The sequence below is a fragment of the Cucumis sativus genome, chromosome 6, assembly GCF_000004075.3.
Source record: "Cucumis sativus cultivar 9930 chromosome 6, Cucumber_9930_V3, whole genome shotgun sequence".
Lineage (NCBI taxonomy): Eukaryota > Viridiplantae > Streptophyta > Magnoliopsida > Cucurbitales > Cucurbitaceae > Cucumis > Cucumis sativus.
Genome location: NC_026660.2, coordinates 1,231,403 through 1,252,087, shown reverse-complemented (window position 1 = coordinate 1,252,087; position 20,685 = coordinate 1,231,403). Strand labels below are relative to the sequence as shown.

The following is a 20,685-nucleotide window of genomic DNA, read 5'->3' as shown; positions in this document are numbered from 1 at the left end:
AATGGTTAAGGTACGTAAAATAAATTTTAAGTATAGTTAACACACCCAAGTTAAAATATTTTTTTTCAGGACAACTTAAAAACCAACAAAAAGAAAAAAAAATAGAAACACAATTGTACTTTTAATATTTTTTAAAAATTCAAAAAAATTAATTATTGATATTTTATTATATTTTATATATCTCTCTCAAGAAACATTATACCTACCGTATGATATTTTAGTTTAATCATATTCGTTCAAGAGAAGGAAAGAATGAAGTGTTCAAAATCTTTTATAATCAAAATCTTTCAAACGATGAATATATGGTATTATAAAATATGAATAGGTAATATTTAAATATGCCTCCAAGATTACAACTTGGAATCTTGCCATCGGCCACTTGTTTGTTTTTATTGTTTTTCTGATTTTAAAAATAGTCAAATAAAAAAAATTAAAAATGGGATAGGGAATCCAAAAGTTTCTATTGAAAGTCCATTAATTTGTTAATCACTTGAAAAAGATGGTTTTATTTACGAGTAAATAGGTTGTACATAGAAATAATCTTTTTGGAGCTAACCCATTCAATAATAATCAGATTATTATTAAATTATAATGACTAAAGTGATAGTCAAACCATGTGATATAATTAATTAATATATGCATTCTCTTTCTTCACATTTGGAGAAGAATCTTCTTAATTTCTCCATCTTTTACTAATATCTAATCTGCAGATTAAATGAGAAAAAAAATACATTTTGAGTAATTGAGTATATAAATATTTATTTAAAGAGTTCTTTTTTTAGTATAAAAAAATTTTCTTTTAGAAAAAAATTCCATCAAACACTTAACTATAAATATAAGCTCGAATTAAAACGAGAAGGAAGTCAACAAGTTTGTTGATCTTATAAAATATCAAAAATTTTAGCAACAACGATTACACTCAACAAAAGAGTGATAATAAAATTACACTAACTTGATTTGTTGTCTCGTTGGTTCTTGCGTACGTATATAAAAGATTTATTTAGAATGATTTAATTTCTTTCTTTATGCATAGTTAAGTCTCATTTGTATTAAACAACTTACTATACATGAAAATTTAGTTGATAGATAATTTTCGTAGGTAGATAAATTGACCTAAAAAAAACTTTCATTATATGTTGTTAAGTCACACGCTCAAATACGCAAGTAAAATATTGAATATGACTAAGAACATAGTTTTTCATATACGTGATGTAGAGGCATTAACATAAATGTGACTCATTAGCTAACACATACTAAGAGTTTACACGTTGTAGAGAATGAATATAATAGAATGTCAAAATGGTAGCGTATGAGATAAATAGTTAGTTTGGCTCACAAACTACCCATGTCGTAATATTTTGGTTCGAGTATTACTTTATCTTTTTGACAATGCACGGTCTTCTAAAATGGACGTAAAGAAAAGGACTCTGGTAGCCAATAATAAATTGACGAAAAAGAAGAAAGGAAGAAAAGAACCAAATAATTAATCCTCAACGCATAATCACATGGAGAAAGAAAATAGAAAAGTGATGTAAAAAAAGAAGAACCATAATGGCCTTGCGGTTGGTGTAATTGCTTCGTCACACCCACCCCCCAAAAAATTCGGTTCCACCTGCTAAGTTATCCTCTTCTCAATTATTCATTTCTCCATTTATTGTTAACTATTAATTCTCTTCACAACTCATTAATTATTATTTTTATTACTCTTCATTTCTCCACGTTCTTAAATAAATTCATGAAAATTTATTTTTATTTGAAAAACCTTTAAATTGGCAATTGAGTTGATGGTTTTAGAAAAGGGATAAAGAAAATTAGTGTTGGTGAATATTATTGAATCAGTTCTAATTTCATTTTCATTTGGTAAAAGCATCATATAGTTGCTGTCTTTATTCATTCATCTAACCTTTGTTTTTTAGATGGAGAGAAGAAGTGGACGCTACAACCTTAATGCTCAAAATAAAATTGGATTTTATGTAAATAAGAGAGACTTAAGTTTTTAAATCTATATGATTGTGTTGTAATTATTAATTAAAATAGTTTTTGTTGTAAAAAAGTTATAATAAATAAGGAAAACATTAAATGTATAAACATCTAGTTGAACTAAAAGAAAAAATATATATAATATTTAAAATCAGCTTATAAAATATATTTTCATTTTCATGTTTATAATAATGATAAAATTTTAGTTAATTTATAGTATAATTAAAATTTAATATTATTGGTTGCATTGATACTATGCCAGTCAAATAATATTCCTATCATTATTGTTTGTTTTTCATTACATTTAACACCATTTATAATGCTAAATACCTCTAATCCAACTATCGTAAATTTGTACTATTCATTATGGTAGACACGTTTTAAAATTAATAATTAAAACTTTCTTTTAGTAGAGATAAGTAAATATTATTGATATTGAATTGTGTTTGAAGTACATTTTTACATGATTATTTTTTAAGAAAATAAAAGAAATTTGAATGTGTACCATTCAAAATAATTTCTAAAGCATTTTTTAAATAATTTACTATAAAAATATTTAAATAAAGGTTAATGTTTTTATATTTAAATATTTTTATAAACATATTTTTTCAAATATTTAACCCAAACAAACCTTTAAAAAAATGTAACTAGGAAAGGAAAGTCAAAATAGGCAAATAATGTTTAACCTGTTTAACCTATTCACTTTGAAATTAGAAGTTGGATTATGTCTAATAGTCAATAAATTAGAGAAAAATCAACAAGATTTTTTTAAAACTCAAATGATAAAAAGTGAGAAAATTTTGAAAGACGTTGAATAAAAGAAGCTTCTATTAAAAGTAAGTGTAAAATACTAATATATATATATATATATATATATATATATATAATTTAAAGATGAAGAATCAAAAAAAGAAGAAGAAAAAGGGAATGGAAAAGTTAAAATAAATTCGGTCCCCAACGACTACTAAATCTTGTCGATAAAAAAATAAGAACAAGCATTAGGCATGTAAGGTTATGATTTGGCCACGTGGAAAATCATACGATGGATAATGAATTTGGACCCAGCAATCAAAACCCCATAAAAACCCAAGGCTAATCACTTTTCAAAGTTGGTACTCTGTAAATCAGCATCGCCTCTTTGATCGCTTCAATTTCACAGAACATTGTAAAAGAAAAAGAAAAAAGGGAGAGAGTGGGGGAGGGAGAGAGAGAGAGAGACAGAGAGATTTCTCTCCAGCATGCAAACTCCGAGTCGACCCAAAAAATTTTCCACTTTTACTAATCCAAATCTTCTGAATTACCATTTTGAGTCGTCTCTCTCATACCCCCACCATCCATTTCTCTCCAATTTTGAGCTTGCTCATCCATGGCGGGTTCAGACGTGGAAGCAGTGCTTGATTTTCTGAAGAAAAATGGGTTTGCAGAAGCAGAGTCAGCTCTCAAAAGGGATGTGGTTGAAAAATCCGAGTTGGGTTCTTTTGATTTTGAGAAATTCTTCTTTCCTATGGTTCCTGCTCCACCTCCGGTCCGAATTCCGTCTACTTCCCGGAAGTTTGCGGCTCTTGCTGACGTCGACGATCGTTCTGGATCGAACTCTGTTTCCTCTGACGATGAGTTTGTTAGCTTGAGATCTTCTACTTCTGATGTTTGCTCCTCTGGTAATGATTTTAATCGAATTGGGTCAGATTTTAAGTTTTGACGGATGTTCATGAGCTTAATTATAAGATTCTTTGCTTGTTTAAGAAATTCTGATAGTTTCTTCAAGTTGTCTTAGTATTGAGTTGGAAGTAGAAAGTAGAAACAGTATCTTGCTTTGCTTTCCTCTGTTGTTTGATCCAAGGTTTGAGAAATGGGGTTTGAACTGATGGGTGAGAGAGAATAATTTCTTAGTGTTCTTGATTACTTGCTTTCATTGTCAAAATACGAAACCCCATGATCTTATGTCACGATTGGGATCTTTGTGTTCTGTTTGGGTATAGATTTCTCAGAAACCCTTTACTGTTGCAGAATTCATCAATCCTTACGGCATTCCTTCAGATTCTTCTTCAGATATTGCCTCCCAGTTCGATACGGCGCGTGATTACCATGAATTTGATTTGCAGAATGACCTGCTTTGGTATGATGAGAAAGAGGATGTGAATTTCATGACACCTTCTTTTGAGGGTCAGGATTTCTTTGGCTGCCCAAGTGAGGATAAGTTTATAATGACTACCGAGAGTGACGAGCAATATAGTAGTTTGTCAGCTCCGGCAAAGTCGATCCTTTGTCATTCAGCTCCATTGAGTGATGAAAGTTTGATTGAGGTTGCAGACCATCCTTACGGTGTCGATAGATACAAGCAACTTGAAGGAAGCTTTGTGGGGCTCTCTGAGGGTTCTGTTCCTTTTTGTAAATGCTGTGTTGCTAATGAAGAGTTTTATAACAAGAAGTCTGCAGATTGTAATTATTTGAATCCCAGTTTTAATGAAATGGATTCAAATGATTTCCAGTTGAATGTAGTTAAGGACATTGCCGCTAACTGTGATTTGGTTCCTCAACGTAATTCTTCAACTGATATATATTCAACTTCTAACTTCATCGAAGGATTTGAAGATCACAATGACTCCCAAAATAAGATCCTTGAGAAAAGTTATTTACTTAATGCAGCCGACAGCTTTAAAGTTGATACTCATGGAGAAGTAGAGGAGGAAACCAATGAATCTGAATCAGGAGATGGTGCTGCTGCTGACGATGAGCTCCCGATGTATTACACTAACGATGATGAATTTGAAGTATTTGATCTGAGAATTATACATAGAAAGAACAGGTTGGCTACATTTTTGTAGAAATTTCCCATATGTTGAGAAACAATGTTTAAATGATTAGGCAGTTGATTGCTCTTACATTTTAAAATGGTGATAGAAGTTGTTTAATTCAAGTGAAGTGAGATTTGTCGCAAAAATCTTCACTTTCTACTCTCTGCTTTGATAGATATTTAAAGCTTGTGTGTTGCAGGTTGATATGTTGCAATGAGTTGTTCTCATGTATTATGCAATCTACAGGACTGGATTTGAAGAGAGCAAGGATTTGCCTATTGTGCTAAATACAGTCCTTGCAGGCAGATACTATGTAACCGAATACCTAGGATCGGCTGCTTTTAGTAGAGTTGTTCGAGCACATGATCTTCATATGGGAGTAGACGTTTGCCTAAAGATCATTAAAAATGACAAAGAGTTTTTCGATCAGAGCTTAGATGAAATCAAACTTCTAAAGCTTGTCAACAAACATGACCCTGCAGATCAGTGCCACATTTTACGGCTTTATGACTACTTTTATCATCAGGTCTGTTTCATCTGTTGCCCTCATACTCCCTTGGAAAATTCGAGTTGGTTTAGTTCTTCTAACATCTATGCAAGCTATTCCTTCCCTTTATACGAACTTTGAGTATTTTTTAACCATGCTCACTCATTCATTTAATTGTAATTTGACAGGAACATCTCTTCATTGTTTGTGAGCTACTTCGAGCAAACTTGTACGAATTTCAAAAGTTCAATCAAGAATCTGGTGGAGATGCTTATTTTACATTCCGTAGGTTGCAGGTATGTTCATTTAAGGCTAGAACGACACTGTGATTTCTCGAGTTAAAAACTTAGAATTAAAGTCTACCGATTTTCTCTCGACAGGTTATCACACGCCAATGTTTGGAGGCATTGGAGTTCTTGCATCATTTAGGAATCATTCACTGTGATCTAAAGCCAGAAAACATTCTTATTAAAAGTTACAAACGGTGCGAGATTAAGGTTATCGACCTTGGAAGCAGTTGCTTTCAATCAGATAACTTGTGCTTATACGTTCAGTCTCGATCATATAGAGCTCCCGAAGTAATGCTGGGTCTCCCATACAATCCAAAGATTGATTTGTGGTCCCTCGGTTGTATATTAGCTGAGCTATGGTCTGGAGAAGTAAGCTTTTCTTTCTCATATCCAGATAAAACTCCATTTCGAGCAAAACCGATCAAGTTTATACATTTTATTTACTTATCTGCTATGTTCTTTCCCAGGTATTGTTTCCAAACAATGCAGTTGTAATGATCCTTGCACGCATGATCGGATTGTTCGGTCCCATCGACCTGGAGATGCTCCTTAAAGGACAGGAGACGCACAAATACTTCACTAAAGAATATGATCTGTTTTATATAAATGAGGTTGGTTTCAGATTCCCTTTGGAAATGTTGAGCCATAATGTTTTGTTTCATCCAAAGAAAATTGATAATATTTGAGAATTTCCATTGCAGGAAACTGATCAAATGGAATTTATCATCCCTGAAGAGTCTTCCTTGGAGGATCATCTGCAAGTTTTCGACCTGGGGTTCATTGATTTCCTTACAAGCTTGCTTGAGATCAATCCAGAAAGACGACCAACTGCGAAGGAAGCTCTCGCACATCCATGGCTTTCGCAGTCGTATGAATAACCATATTGTCATTAATTTTTTTTGAAAAATTATTCATTACTCATCAAATAAATTAAAGAAAAGTAATAAAAAGAGGGCAAGAAAAGAAAAAGAGAAAAAAGAATTGGTTTCTGGTTTTGCTTTTTACATACATGTATATGCATGGAGGTTCTTGAATTTGTATATTTGTGTTTTTGTTGAGTATAGATTGAGCCCTCCTCTTCTTTTTTTTTTTTTTTTTTTTTTTTTTTTGTAAATTTATGGAAAAAAAAAGAGGTAGAGTTGTTTGAAACTTATATCAATTTTGTGATAGAGAAATGAAAGTTTTGGTTTTTGTTTTACTTTTTTGTGTTTTAATTAAGGAACCAAACCTTTTGTATTAGATGATATAACAATATTAGAAAATCAAGAGCTTAATTGCCATTTCAAGAATGTAGTATATTTATTCACTACAATTCATTAAAGACCTACTACATCATCATATTCCTCATCCATAACTAGAAGAGGAATTAAAGGGTTGTAACAAACTACAACTATTTACATTTAATAATTGTGTAATGAAAGATGCAACCCTTTTACACTACCCAATTATATTTGTAAGCATAAGCTAAAATCAATAAATTGATTGAAAAGTTGGAAGAAAGTGAGAAGACGGATATGTAAATTTGAGGGAATAAATGGTTGGCAGGTGCTAAGTGGGAAGGAAGAGGTTTGCATGTGATTTTGGTTCAAAATTGGATTCATATTAGTGTTTGGCAGATTTTGACTCTGAAAACTATGAGCACACAATATAAGTCAAAATAGCATAAAAGCAATGGTGGGTTCTTCCATTATTGGATAACTTTTTGGAAGTAGCAATGCCAATCACCACTGCACCTCACCCTCTCTTCAAATATCAACCTCTTACTTCTACCAATATTTGCTTAAACATATTCATTCATTAAATATTTGATATTTACTATGCTTAACAATTTTAAGAATAATAATGTTGATTAGATTTGGACAGATTTTATATATTTACAATTCTTTAAAAATGTTGTTATATACTTAATTATTTCAAATTCAATGGTTGTATTTGCAACTATATATCTCCAGATATTTCTAGAAAAATTGTAAAAACAAGAAAGGAAAATTGTAATGGACAAACTATTTACACTTTGTAGTAAATTCTAAGTGTAGTGAGTTTTTGTTTTTGGTTTCTTTTTTTTATGTAAATAGTTTGTAATTTTATTATTCTTGAAAAATTCCATCAAAAAAATCAAAACAAAATTTTTATAATTTTTAAATAACTAAGGATGTCTATTATTTATATTAATGATCTTTTTATTTTTTGCAAATTTTTTAACGATATTTTTCGATTCATCTCTTGTCGATATCAAATTTATTGAAATGCAAAAAATATCAACGTATCAGTGCAAATTTAATATTATGACCTCAACCAACCACACTGGTGTTGAAATAAATTTAAGGTAATTAATTACAGGATGTTTTTGTTTTTCTAATTTAATTATTTAATTATTATTGTTATTATTATTATTATTAATATTTAATATTTAATGTTTGCTTAAATTTGAAGTGATTGCTATGGTTGGTGTTAGTACAATAATTTGATTGATTTTGAGTTTCTTTAATTGGGTTTGCAACGTTCAAATAATGAGTTGCCTAATTAAGAAATTGAATATAATTCCTTCATCAACTTGAGAATTAACATTTTTTTTAAATTGCTATTAAAATGGAGTTAAGAATTTCTCAACGGAAGAAGAAAAAAAAGTTAAAAGAAATGATAAGAAAAATGTGTTTAAATTTCGATATCGCAAAAGGAAAAAATATGAAAAAAAATATTTACAAAATATACCAAAGACTTATATTTTATCATTGATAGAGAGTGATATTAGAAATGATACAAAAATCTAGATAACACAAAGATCAAACCAATCCAAAGCGATCATTCGTATATTGGTTTGGTTCGGTTTTTAAGTATAAATTGAACTTCTTGATTATTCTTATATTGGTTTTAAGTATCAAATTGAACATCTTGATTTGTATTTGGAGAACAAAAAAACTATTAATTTAGATTGGATTTGAAAATCAAATCGAACCAATCGTGTAAATATACACTTAAAACTAAAATTTTCATTCAGTATTTGAATTATTAGGAAGCATGTATAACTTTTGTTTAGAAAAAAGAAGACTTTTGTTTGTTCGTGTGTTACTTTATTGAAGTAACCTTGAGAGTTAAAAGATAGATTGAAGTTAAATAAAACTTAAGAAATTTTCTTTCTTGTTTTTTATTTAGTTATAAAAAGTATCCTTAAATGTGAGGCTTGATTCAATTGTAATTTAAACCACAAACAACCCTTCAGGTTTGAAATTTATTTCAAAACCCATGATCATAAAGGGGGAAAGTTATATTATTGTGTCTCATATCAAAGTTTACAGAGCCATTAAAGAACTCATAAAATTTTATTACAGAGCTCTGCTACAAAGCTTTTCCACAAAGAAAAGCTAAAGAATGTTTAGAAACAGATAAATAAATCGTGCTACTATCTACTTTACAAACTCAAATATGTAAAGTTCTTGTGATCTAAACAGAGCAAGTATACTTTTTCCTGGGATGGAAGACTTAAAGGATAGAAAGGACCTTCAAACATTAGATTCGAGGGTATCTCCTTCTCGGTCTTTGATTTTCAACTTCATTCATCCAATCATTTAGCCATAATAGCCCCTTATAACCATACAAGGATATCATGACGACAGCGATCAAGACAACGATTATTAGAAGAATATACTTCAAGGCAGCAAAGAATTTCTGTACACAAGGATTTCCAGTTGAACCAAGTAAGAAACGAACTACAGATGTTATCCATTTTGTCCAGAACTAGGTTAAAGAGAGTACCTGTAGTCTCGAGATCTGCTTAACTTGCTGAGCCGAGTCGCGCCTTCTTTTTCGTTTTGATGCTTGCTTCTTGGTGTCAGGCTCCTTCACCTTTAATCCAAGTAATTGATTGTATTGGAATTGGAATCAGTAATGGGCCATTGCATTTACTTAATACTAAAAAAATAAATAAATCTATACTAAAAGTAAAACCATCGGAGCTTTTATTATTTCAACGGTTCACTGCGTGGATTCTTTCCCAAACTAATTTTTTTAGAGAAAACTGGAACATACATTTAGAAGTCAAATACAAAACTTCTGTACTGGTATGAAAGACATTACCCCGTTGACTTCAGGTTTCCTTTGAGTTAATTCCGACTCAACAGCCTGTAATTTACTCTTGCAATCAGAACCACAAGGTAGAAGTCCATATCCAAATTGGGTTTTCGGTATGTCTTTTGGGTCACGTTCTGCTTTGCGATAAGCTGCTTGCACATCCTTGCACAGCCACTCCTTTTTCAGGGTTTGGCATCCACAACGAACAGTAACCTTTGAAAGATTTCAAATACAATTTGGATGAATGTTGTTAAGGTAACATTGTGCACGCATAGTTATAAAATATTTATATAAATAGATCCTTGTCATTAGTGTTCAGCAAAAGATGAAAGATGTGAGCCTATACCTTTTTTGAACAGTTCTCTGGGGATGGGCAGTCCCCAGGATGACAAGTTTCCGGACACAGATGTGTGCAATAAGGCAATTTTCTGCAATGGCAAACACCCCAATGTTTTTAAGATTTGTTTCTTTATTAAGGAAAACGAAAAAGCAAATTATCACCAACAAGAAATAGTATCATTGACTACCTGTGGCAAGGTCCACTGCACGATCGTATAGTTATTTGCTCTTCCAGAGACAGACTAATGTAATACATACACTCAAAAACATGGACCATTGAACCGCAGTGGCATGAACGTTTTAAAAGCACTTTGCAGGGAGGACAATCTCCAGGATGGCATTTTAAGGGACATGGATGTGCACATTTAGGCTTCCTCTCCTAGGAAAATAAATTTTGAGGATTGAAGAAAACTAATTATTGTAATATAAGACGATAAAGTTGTAAAGCTTTCGTGTTGTGAAAAAAAAACTATGTAGACTTCCACGTCAAAGGTGAAGAAAGGGAAAAACAGAAGATCACACAATATATCAAAAGTGATGATGCCAACCTTTTCACAAGGAAGATTACACTTTTCGCATGGCTCACTCAAGTCTCGAAGGGATGGTGATGGATGTTGGCTCTTGAGTGCATGGCAAGTTTTTGTACAATAATGATTTGTACAGGGAAGAGGATTTCCACACAAATTATCGCAAGAAAATTGTGTACTGTTTGAGCAAACCATCTGAGGAAAAGAAATTTAAAACAAAAAGGCAATGGGGTTATTAAAATCAATTCAAAGGGAACTTGCAAGAAAGTGTTCAAGTTAAAATTTAAAACTCCTTGGAACCTACAACTGACCATTCTATCAGCACCAATGTGTTGACCTATGCATGGTCTCCACACTAATTCTGGGCACGGAGGACATAGAGAACCAGGGGCAGGTTCCTCTGGATGAAACCCCTTCTTTTTCTTTGGTTTCAATGTAAACTCTGGTTTTGGAGGAGGCTTGGGACCATGGCATCTAAATGAAGGAAGGGAGATAAAAAGGTTAAAAGAAGAAAATCACATCTTACCTCAATCATTGTCCAAAGAAAAGATTTATGCATCAAAGCATTTTGCTAACCTTAATTGGCATTTATGCCCACATGAATATTCTTCCTCACAAATTCTTCGACAAGGGGGACAAGCTCCGTAGTGACATTTGTGTGGCTGAATAAAGACATTTAAATTGTCAAGAAAAAAAAATCATTTCCTTAAAGATATGGGAGATAACTGATACTTCATTCATCCATAAAAGCTGTGATTTTTCAGAAAGGAAAAAAGAAAATGCAAAATTACAAAGTATGTTGATGTGGATTTGAACCCCAACCAACTATTCAACCATGCAGAGTGCATATCAGGTTCTAGAATATAGAAGTCAAGTAATATTGTAGCATTGGCAATACAAATATCATGTGAGAAATGATGGTGAGTTATTTATATTCTAATCAGATTCGACAGTAAAACACAAATAGCAAGAAATCAAGTCATATTTGAAGCACAAAATTACCTTTTGACTTAATCTATGATTGCATAGAGGTGAGACAGGACACCGTTTAGGACATTTTGGAGGCTTCTGATCCATCTCAGTTCCACAAGGAACCTAATTTAGTTAGCAATGCAAAACATCTCAATTATTGATCGAATAGATTGTTGTAAAAGAAAATTACGCACGAACTTAGATTTCATTATTTCAGCTCCAAGTTAAATATAATTCACCCAAGAAGATAACAATATAGTATAAAATGAAATAGGATATCATATATCACTTGGTATGAAAATTAAAGAACCAACATTTCACCTCAAAGTGTGTCTCACCACATGCACATGATATCGTTACCATCACTGGACAAGGAGCACAAGGACCTCTGCAGTACCAAATTGATTATTTTCAAAAAGATCATCAATCAAAATAATATACAGAAGAAGAATCATTAGAAAGAGCTTCATGATTAAGCTTCAGCCATTAATAAAGCTCTAATTCATTTCTAGGAAGTAATTAATTTGTTAAGGGAGCATATCTCTTTCAGATGAAAAAGTAATTCAAAATGGTCTTCCAAACATCATGAACATATTAGTACTCTAAACAATCATAACATATAAAGATAACAATGACATACCTATGACATGGGGACGGACATTTGTGGTTCTTACATCGTAGCCTTCTGCCACAAATCTAAAATTATGAAAGGTTAATAATCCTCAGAGATGCAGAACTGAATGTAAAATCCCAAGACAGTAATAGGCACCTCTGAGCAGGGAGGGCAGTCACCATCACAGCAGCGACGTCTACAAGCATGGCGTCCACAGTCTCGCATTCTGTTGCACTTCCTCTCACATGCTAAATCTTGATAACAAGGAATCTACTCTAGACTTAGTTACATTTTAACTTTACCATCTCCAAATTCATTGATCATTAAAATTATAGTTCATTTCAATCAATTTCAAATGCATTTAAAAGTAAATAACAGAAAATTTGAAAAGAAAAAGTTACCTCTTTCCTCAAGCTTCCACACCTGCAAGACTTGAAGACAACAATCCTGCAAGTACCAATACATGGGCCGCGGTGGCATCGCTCTGGACACCTATGGAGGCCACAAGCAAGCATCTTATCACATGTAGCCCCACACAATGGCACAGCAACATCACAAGGCATTCCTTCATACGCTTTTTTCCCACAAGGGCAGGTTCTTTTCCCTTTAAATGGACACTGCCCACATTCTCCGGAATGACACCCTTTATTGCAAGAATGTTTCCCACATCCCAACAGTTTATTGCACTCATCCTCGCACCTAAAACTCCGATCCCAGCATTCCCTCTTCTCCTCAGTCTTCCCACATTGACATTTAAATACACCCTGAATTCGACACGGCGGACAAGAACCCTCATGACAAATCTCCGCACACTTATGCCTACCGCAATCCAACACTTTCGAACAGACATTGTTACAAGAAAAATTCTTAAACCCACATCGGCGAGCGTCCCGAACAGACCCACAATAGCAACTAGCTTGCACTATCTTTGGACATGAGGGGCAAGGCCCGGGGTGGCACAAGAGCAAGCAATGATGACCACAGTTATGTTTCAATGGCCTACCGCACACCTCACCACATGAATGGGGTAAAATCCATGGATCATCGCTTGGTGGATTTTCCAATTTCCCACAGAAACAGAAGTACCTCTTAGGAATTGAAGATTTGGAATACTCGACTCTGCATTTGGGGCAGTTCCAAACAGAGTGTTCATCGGGCTTATCGGGGGAGATGAGAGAGCGTGTGGCAGCTCGAGCAGCGGCTAGGTCGGAAGCTTGGCGAGCCCAACTCTGAATGCAGAAGAGATGAAAGACAGCAAAACAGAGAGAAGAACAGGACCAGGTGGGGTCGGAGAGCCTGATACGTTCGAGGCATATCAAGCAAGACAATGCGCCAGAGGAGGAGGAAGTGAGGAAGGATTGGATCTTAGAGAGGTCGGCGGTTGTAGTAGATCGGCCGGTGAATTCGAAATAGGCCTTGAAAATGGAATCGGAGAGATCGAGATGGCGGAGGGATTCAGATCCGCCGTTGTCATCGTCGGAATTAGAATCAGAGTCAGAGGTGGTCCGCCGATGGTCGTGGGTTGAGATCATCGTTAAGAGTGGGGGAAATTTTGCACAATGGATTGTGTACTTTTTAGTTTTATTTATTCAATTGGAGATACTTATATAGCCCTCCCCTCTCTTTCCATATGATTGCAAAGTGAATAAATTGAATTCAGAATTTGAGAATAAATAAGTGTAACATTTAACATTACCTCAATTTTAAAGTTAATTTTAGGTCTAGGGTTTAACTCACTATTTTGTTAAAAATAAAAAATTAAAATTGGTTCTCATTGCTTTGGGAGGTGTTTTACTTCCTCTCCTCTTGTTGGTCTATGTCAATGCATCTTGGTTGAAGGAGAAAGGAAGAGGTGGCGTTGGGTATATTGTGACGGGATCACCAATGTCGTGTAGTTTCTATGTGGTTGCAAGTTTATCAAAAAAAATTAGGATATAGTCCTACTTGAAGTTGATGCTTTGCTCAATAGTTTTGAAATGGTTAAGATAATGGTCTAACCATAACTCTTCGCTTGAGGTTAAACGTGTTTCTTTTTAAGAAAAAAATGAAATTCAAATGAAGGATATATGTTTGGCAGAGAAAGTTATTAATATTGTACATTTTTGTCCATACTCTCAAGAGGTGGACAAATTTATATATGTCTTTTTTTATTATGTTTTCTTTTTTTTAAAATATTGAAAGATTACTTTTTTTGTCAATCCCTTTCATTCTTGACATAGTGGATTGTAGTATTATCCTCTTGTCATTTGTCATCCCCATTTGGTTCTTTTAAGGTGAATTTTGATGTCATGTTTGAATGAGGACGTGAGTATCGATATCACTATTACTATTCGTGTAATGTCATACTTGCTATGTAGAGTCACTTTTCTTTGACGAGTCATGTAGAGCTTACTAACGTTAATCATGGTCATGTTTAATGGTAATTCTCTAGAGCTCTTAGGGCTTTGGGTTGAAACAAGATATCCATTTTATTGAAATTATAATTGGGTTCCTTTTAAGCAACAATAAAGTCACTGTGTTACTCATGGAATTTAGCTTAAAGTAATTATGTTTAATGCACGCATGCATGTTTTGACATTCAAATGTGACTTAAAAGACAACCTTCTATCACTTTTGTCATGCATATTTGATTTCATCCCATAATTTTTCTTTCCTATGAGTTCGAGTCTCAATAAGAAGGCTAGTTCAATTATGAGATTTAGACTGACCAGTCAAGTCAAGTAATATATATCAACAAATAACCTAGCCAACACCCTACTATCTCAAACATTTGAAACGTCTTCAATACTATCACCGTTGCACATAACTAGAGACATGCATCAAAAGACAAACTTATAAATAGCTTCATTCGAGCACTCAAGAAAGAAGAGTAAGTAATCTCAAAAAAAAAAAATTGATATTACTTCTTTTCTACTTAGCTGACTTAGCCACTTCTTGTACTAACTTAAACATTTGAATGTCAACATAACACATCTCTTGCACAAGTTCGCTCGGAATATCTAGAGAGCAGACTGCAGGAAGTGGATAAGAGATGAAAGCTACCAGAGACCCGCAGCAGAGCCCAAAGCAGACAAGATCCAACCGTAAACATTGTATATTATCAATTATATACTATAACGATTTTGACTTGAAAACCGACATTTTTATTAGCATTTAAACAAACGAGAAATTAATTTTGTTAATTCCACGAAAGAGAGTGGCAGCAGTTCAAAAGAAAAATCCAGTAGCCAAAGAAGGCCAGAGGTAGTGAGGCAGGCAGCTATAATAAGTAATAACACTTGTAATTGAACAAAAATGGAAGGAATCATTTGTTTATTTAATACAAAAACTGGAAGCGCATAAGAAGCCTCACAGACTTGAATTTCTCACCCTTCTTGTCGTAAAGAGGGACAGCACGAATCCCAGGCTTGAGCTCTGATATTGGCAAACATGTCTGCCCACCAAAGTCATCCTTCTCTGACCTGTCGAAATCTCGAACTTCAATTTGCAACAAACCAAGCTCTGGAACTGTCAACGGAAACTTGAACTCTTCGTTCCATACTGGCACCCAATTGTTCTCAACAACCTTTGTCTTCTTCTTCACTGCATCTGCTGGCACCCCAACTATTCGAATCTGCCATTCATTCCACATTCATACCTTCAGTCTAAACCAGCTCTAGGTTGAGACTTTGGAGGAGGTATCTCTCAGGCTTACTTGAAGTTTGGATTATTAAGGTCTCATTTAATAATTATTTACACTTCTTTTTGTAACTATTTGGTTGTTGGTCTTTTTGTTTGGAAAAGTCAAGTCTAATTTCTCTCAATTTTTTACGACGATTTTTATCTTTCTTTGAGTAAAAGTCTTGAATTCTTAGCTAAGTTTCAAAAATAAAAACAAGTTTTTAAAACTACTTCTATTAGTTTTAAAAAATTGGACTTAATTCTTTTTCATGTCCGTGTCTATTCGGGCCAGCTTATTTCAACATCGACTAATCTCACCTGACAACGCATTTGACCCGTTATTTACAGGTACCAAATGAGACTTTATTTTTTTGTTTTTGAAAATGAAGTTTATAACAATACTTTTCACCTCAGTTGTCTACTTTCTAGCAATTTTTTCAAAATTCATGTCAATCTTAAAACTAAAGAAAGTAGTATCTAGTTTCATTTTTGTTTTTGTAATTTGGGCAAGAATTTAGATGTTAAATTAAGAAAGATAAAACAATGGTGAGAACTCGTAAGAGGGATATGTTTGACATCTTCTATTCTTCTAAGCTATTATATTAATGCACTTGGTTATATAAATCTTGACATCCTTGGTTGAATTCTGCGTTATTCCAGAATTAGCAAATTCCAACAGAAGATGGTGAAAAAGTCACGTTGGTGGGAGGAATAAATTGTCAGCACTAACCTTTGTGTAGAAGTCTGGTGGGGAGTAGTTATCAAAATGCGTTTGACTAAAGTCAGAGCTCCATCCATCTCCCAAATATACAGTTACCTGTTGGATAATAACATGAAGGTTAAAACTGATGCCAAGGGAAAACCAAATTTAATTAAAAACCAACACAATTAGCTTACTTTTAATGTTTCCTTCACTGTTAAAGGTCTCTTGGGATCAAAGACCTCATTTTGTGGGCCTTTAAGTAATAGAAAGTCTGGTTTTTTCAAGTAACCACACCCTCCATTGGCTCTAAACATCCCATGCATCAACCACAATGATCTCCCGTAGCCCTGTCGAAGGAAAATAAACAGGTGCTTCATTGGATCATTCCTTACAGGTTGAACAAATAGTGAGCGATATCAAACAAAACAGTTAATTGTATTTCTGTTGCAAAGAACATAGATTTATAAGAAATTTTGTTTAAAATTATCGATTCATGGCCTAATTATCATGTAAGATTGTAACAATTGTAACCTTAATTCAACATTTGAACTCATTCAGAGAACTGTTCTTTTTTCTTGGTGCAAAAGATATATCTGGTTTGCATGCAGCATAATAATTTTAAGTTGTGTAATGCATTTCCTTACTAGATGCTACCAGTAAAACAATCTTGGTCAAAAGAATGTAAAGAGAAAAAATGTCAAGAGGTCAATCAGCACCTGCATGTTTAAAGCTACCATCTGAGCTCCATGTGTCCACCCAATATTTGGCCTGAAATTTGAGGACGTGACACGTGTTCCTTTTGGGTAAACTCTCAAGATATTCCTCTGGGTAAACCTAAAGATCACACAACTATAAGTATCAATCACCAGCAAAAGTAAAGGAAGTTTTTTATGAAGAAACAAATCTCTTACACGTTATAAGTTGAATAGTTACCTTACAACATCAGATCCACTAGAGACTACGGCCTTTTCAAGTCCCTGCTCACTCAAGCTAAGGCGCCTGACCTTGTCACCTTGTACGTTCAATGCATCCTTTAAGCAGCCACCCTTTGGTTTTCCTGCATGGATTGTAATTAGACGTTTGTACTCGAGAGCACCTTGTTGGAACGTTTTTAACTCGCCTACTATGCTTTCGTCATCATCTTGATCACTTTCGCTCTGTCATCAATGAAAAGTGTCAATCAACCCAGTATGTACTTCAGTATAAGAAACAATATGTTGTAAGACCCCTAGTTTTGGAAATAGTAAGATTATTATTATTAGTCTAAATATTTGTTCGGTTATTAGAAGGGTCACATTAATAAGTAGAGAGTAAGTTTGCTAGAGCTTCTAGTTATAAATAGACTATAGAGTAAGTGGGTTGGGAACAAGGTATGAATAACTTTATGTGATTTCCATTGAGTAATTAGGGAAAGAATATTCCTCCTTCAAAAGGATATGGTACACTATAGTTTCTTCTTTGATATTATAGTATAAAAGTTTCTCCTTAGTGTTCTTTGTATTTCATGAGTGTTTTTATTAGAAGGTATCTTGTCTTTCATTCCTCAATCACCTGCTCTTCAGCTTCGAGATCTGGAGTCTCCAATCCTGACGTTTCCTCTTCAGATGACTCTTTTCCATCACTTAAAACCTTGTCCTTTTCAAGGTACTCTTTTGGTGGCTTTGTTGAAATAATTATTCTATATTTTAGGGATTCTGGAGAAGGGAATTCTGACAAGCTCGCTGCCTGAGGATAGAACAATGTATCTCCAAATATTCCAGTCACCATCTGCAAGTAATTCAGAGGGTGAGGAAACAAGAAGCATAAAATCTTTAACCAAAAGTAAAGACAATTATTTTGAGTAGGAAAGAAAACCTCTGCAACTTTAGCTTGAAGGCTAGGAGTAAGATGATCTTCAAGAGTTATAATAACAGGATATGGAGATTTCTCAAAAGCATGTTCTTTTATAGACTTCAAACACTTCAAGAGTGTCACGGGGCTGGTTAAAGTCCTACAGTCATCCACAAAATGGTTCTGTCCAGTGATTTCCTCTTTTAAATTTTAACATCGGCTAATAATTTCATTAGTTGACTTGATGATATTGAATGATCTGCTAGTACCTTCCATGAAGAACATGAACATCATCTTTTGCTGAATTTGGCCATAAATCAAGCTCAACTACCCGCAACCCACTCTTCAAACCTTTTATGATGGGAGCATCGCTACAATCACTACTAAGTTGATTCCCTGTAAGGTAAGAGTTGTGCCCTGTATATATGAAATAATGTGACAATGGAGCACTCATATCATGATGTACCTGTGAAAAGTATTGTTATTACAAGCATTACTGACTGTATGCAAATGATGTTCATTGCAATTGGATTGTTGCAATAAGCAACCTATTGAATTGACAATCTAATCATCTTCAACCAATTGTCTAACCGCATTTATCATCTTGTTATACTCTCCGAGTAACTTGACATGATAAAGTTCTTTAAAATTCTATCATAGTTATAGAGTGGTATGATCCAAACAGAACTAAAAGATAAAAATGAAAAACAAAAGATAGAAGTTAGAAGATAACCCAAGCATTCAATGTATTTGGAACCTCACATCTCTGTAAACTAACTCAATCCTAAAATCATCTGAAAAATCCCTTCCTTTCCTCCTCCACTTATAACCCAATAGCATAATAAACTCCTTCATTAATTACTAATATTATCTTAGTAACATTCCTATCACAGAGTTCGTTGCATTAGTTTATAGCCAAAAGGCTAAATTATAAATATGGTGATGAATATTCAGAGTTATTTACTTACATTGTAATTTGAAAAGTTTCTAAAAGGTATAACACTCAAATTAGCTCGCCACATGACCAGACACAATATGAAAAGTTAAAAAAAAACCTATTTAAAAACCAAAAGAATAGAAGCTAAGCAAGATGATATAACCATGAATGAGTTACCTGCTACAAACTTTTTACAACCTACAAAACTTAGGCACTAAACTTTTAATTTACCCTTCAAATCTGATTACGCTGCTAACTGTACAAAGAAAAGAACGAGAAATGGATAAGAACTGATTCTTATATTCATTTTTTTTCCCCCCACAAAGGCACTATCCAGAACAAATTATTGCAACATATAGGTAAAAACAAAGGAAGCAACAGAGGAAGGGGAAAGAAAGGAAACCTGAGTTTTAATGGGGCCATTGAAATCATCCATGAAGAGATAGTGGAAGAAATCATCAAGGGTGAGACCCTGAACCAAATCATCAGAGGGATTATCCGAGCTTCGTCGCTTGTGCAAGACCTGTTGGAGAATCTGGTCGGCCTCAGATGGGGTACATTCCACATCCCCTTGTTGATCGACAAGAAAACGGAGGAATTGATCGGGCGACATGTAGTCTCGGCCATCGGAAAAAGAGGAGAAGAGATTTCTGACGTCGGGGGGTGGTTCAGCCTCAGTGGATTTGAACTTCCGACTGAAACAGAGAACCTTGTAACTGCTGCATCCACCTTTCATATCGAATGAATGAGAGGTTGAAAGAAAGGAATTCGAAAAGGGGTTTCCGGGTTGAATGAGAAAAATGGAGAGGCAATCCTGGATGACAGAATTGTTGAGTTGAGAGAGAAGAAGGCAAAATTGTCGGGGAGTTGAACGGTGAATCGCACGGCCGCGTCCACTTTTCAAGAGTAGAGAAATAAATCAAAGTTGTTAAGGAAATATTGCGCCATTCCTCACCGCCCATGTGGTTTATTCTTTTGTCTTTTGCATTTGAGTCAACTCCCATCAATTTTATTTATTAATGTCACCAACGTTCTCTCGCTCTTTCTTTATCAAATCAAATTTATCCAAATAATACAAATTTTGTCACAGTCTTAGTTTTTTATTTCATTTTTTAAAGCACTTTTTTTCTTTGTTAGCTGTTAGATTTTTACCATAAACTTTGACAATATAGTTCAAATATGGATTTTCTTGAAAATTATTATCATTATTACTATTCAGAAAATTATTATTATTATAAATACATTGATGAATCAACTACAAGAAGTCTCTCAATAAAAAATGTAACTAGATTGTTCTTTTATCATGTTGTAAACATATAACTTTATTACAAGTGAGATTGTTGACCTTACCATTCATTTGGTATCATTTAGGCCACTTTGATTGATAGTGGATGAAAAAAAATGTGATAGCATATGAAAAGATTGATCTTGTACCATTTTGATTGGGGTTTAGAAGAAGTTTAAATATACTTCATACCCTCATT

General features: G+C 33.8%; 3 protein-coding genes across 4 annotated transcripts; 1 reads left to right on the top strand and 2 right to left on the bottom strand.

Moving 5' to 3' along the window:
* The first annotated feature begins 3,086 nt into the window (after positions 1 to 3,086).
* Positions 3,087 to 6,750, top strand: LOC101203383 (serine/threonine-protein kinase ppk15). 2 transcript variants are annotated; one of them, XM_011658111.2, is made up of 7 exons: positions 3,087 to 3,638; positions 3,988 to 4,786; positions 5,022 to 5,301; positions 5,451 to 5,558; positions 5,643 to 5,921; positions 6,020 to 6,163; positions 6,254 to 6,750. In XM_011658111.2, the coding sequence occupies exons 1-7, from the start codon at positions 3,347 to 3,349 to the stop codon at positions 6,428 to 6,430; spliced, it is 2,079 nt and encodes a 692-aa protein (XP_011656413.1). In that variant the 5' UTR covers positions 3,087 to 3,346; the 3' UTR covers positions 6,431 to 6,750. The 2 variants fall into 2 exon arrangements, with proteins under 2 accessions (XP_011656413.1, XP_031743823.1); XM_031887963.1 differs by lacking the exon at positions 3,087 to 3,638 and having other exon boundaries at positions 4,648 to 4,786; positions 4,975 to 5,301; positions 6,254 to 6,492.
* A 2,030-nt stretch (positions 6,751 to 8,780) lies between these two features.
* On the bottom strand, positions 8,781 to 13,660 carry LOC101216638 (NF-X1-type zinc finger protein NFXL2). Its single transcript, XM_004138515.3, has 13 exons — positions 12,473 to 13,660; positions 12,228 to 12,341; positions 12,099 to 12,154; positions 11,780 to 11,846; positions 11,489 to 11,581; positions 11,063 to 11,148; positions 10,798 to 10,960; positions 10,508 to 10,681; positions 10,148 to 10,338; positions 9,967 to 10,048; positions 9,627 to 9,833; positions 9,306 to 9,395; positions 8,781 to 9,218 (listed from the first exon to the last, which is right to left on the bottom strand). Exons 1-13 carry the CDS (start codon positions 13,601 to 13,603, stop codon positions 9,060 to 9,062), a joined length of 2,613 nt encoding a protein of 870 aa, XP_004138563.1. The 5' UTR covers positions 13,604 to 13,660; the 3' UTR covers positions 8,781 to 9,059.
* Positions 13,661 to 15,191: 1,531 nt separating this feature from the next.
* Positions 15,192 to 20,160, bottom strand: LOC101203631 (phosphoinositide phospholipase C 6). Its single transcript, XM_004138373.3, has 9 exons — positions 19,605 to 20,160; positions 18,534 to 18,730; positions 18,289 to 18,424; positions 17,986 to 18,201; positions 17,368 to 17,591; positions 17,151 to 17,268; positions 16,629 to 16,781; positions 16,462 to 16,548; positions 15,192 to 15,684 (listed from the first exon to the last, which is right to left on the bottom strand). Exons 1-9 carry the CDS (start codon positions 19,935 to 19,937, stop codon positions 15,388 to 15,390), a joined length of 1,761 nt encoding a protein of 586 aa, XP_004138421.1. The 5' UTR covers positions 19,938 to 20,160; the 3' UTR covers positions 15,192 to 15,387.
* Between the last annotated feature and the right edge of the window lie 525 nt (positions 20,161 to 20,685).

Excerpts from the sequence above, each read along its gene's own strand:
- LOC101203383 (XM_011658111.2), top strand. The coding sequence starts at position 3,347 with ATGGCGGGTTCAGACGTGGAAGCAGTGCTTGATTTTCTGAAGAAAAAT. Across the intron at positions 4,787-5,021 it reads ATTATACATAGAAAGAACAG|GACTGGATTTGAAGAGAGCA; the intron begins GTTGGCTACATT and ends TGCAATCTACAG. Across the intron at positions 5,559-5,642 it reads TTACATTCCGTAGGTTGCAG|GTTATCACACGCCAATGTTT; the intron begins GTATGTTCATTT and ends TTCTCTCGACAG.
- LOC101203631 (XM_004138373.3), bottom strand. The coding sequence starts at position 19,937 with ATGAAAGGTGGATGCAGCAGTTACAAGGTTCTCTGTTTCAGTCGGAAG. Across the intron at positions 17,592-17,985 it reads ATCTCGAAGCTGAAGAGCAG|AGCGAAAGTGATCAAGATGA; the intron begins GTGATTGAGGAA and ends CATTGATGACAG. Across the intron at positions 15,685-16,461 it reads CACCAGACTTCTACACAAAG|ATTCGAATAGTTGGGGTGCC; the intron begins GTTAGTGCTGAC and ends AATGAATGGCAG.
- LOC101216638 (XM_004138515.3), bottom strand. The coding sequence starts at position 13,603 with ATGATCTCAACCCACGACCATCGGCGGACCACCTCTGACTCTGATTCT. Across the intron at positions 10,961-11,062 it reads GGGCATAAATGCCAATTAAG|ATGCCATGGTCCCAAGCCTC; the intron begins GTTAGCAAAATG and ends TCCTTCATTTAG. Across the intron at positions 10,049-10,147 it reads TGCAGTGGACCTTGCCACAG|AAAATTGCCTTATTGCACAC; the intron begins GTAGTCAATGAT and ends TTGCCATTGCAG.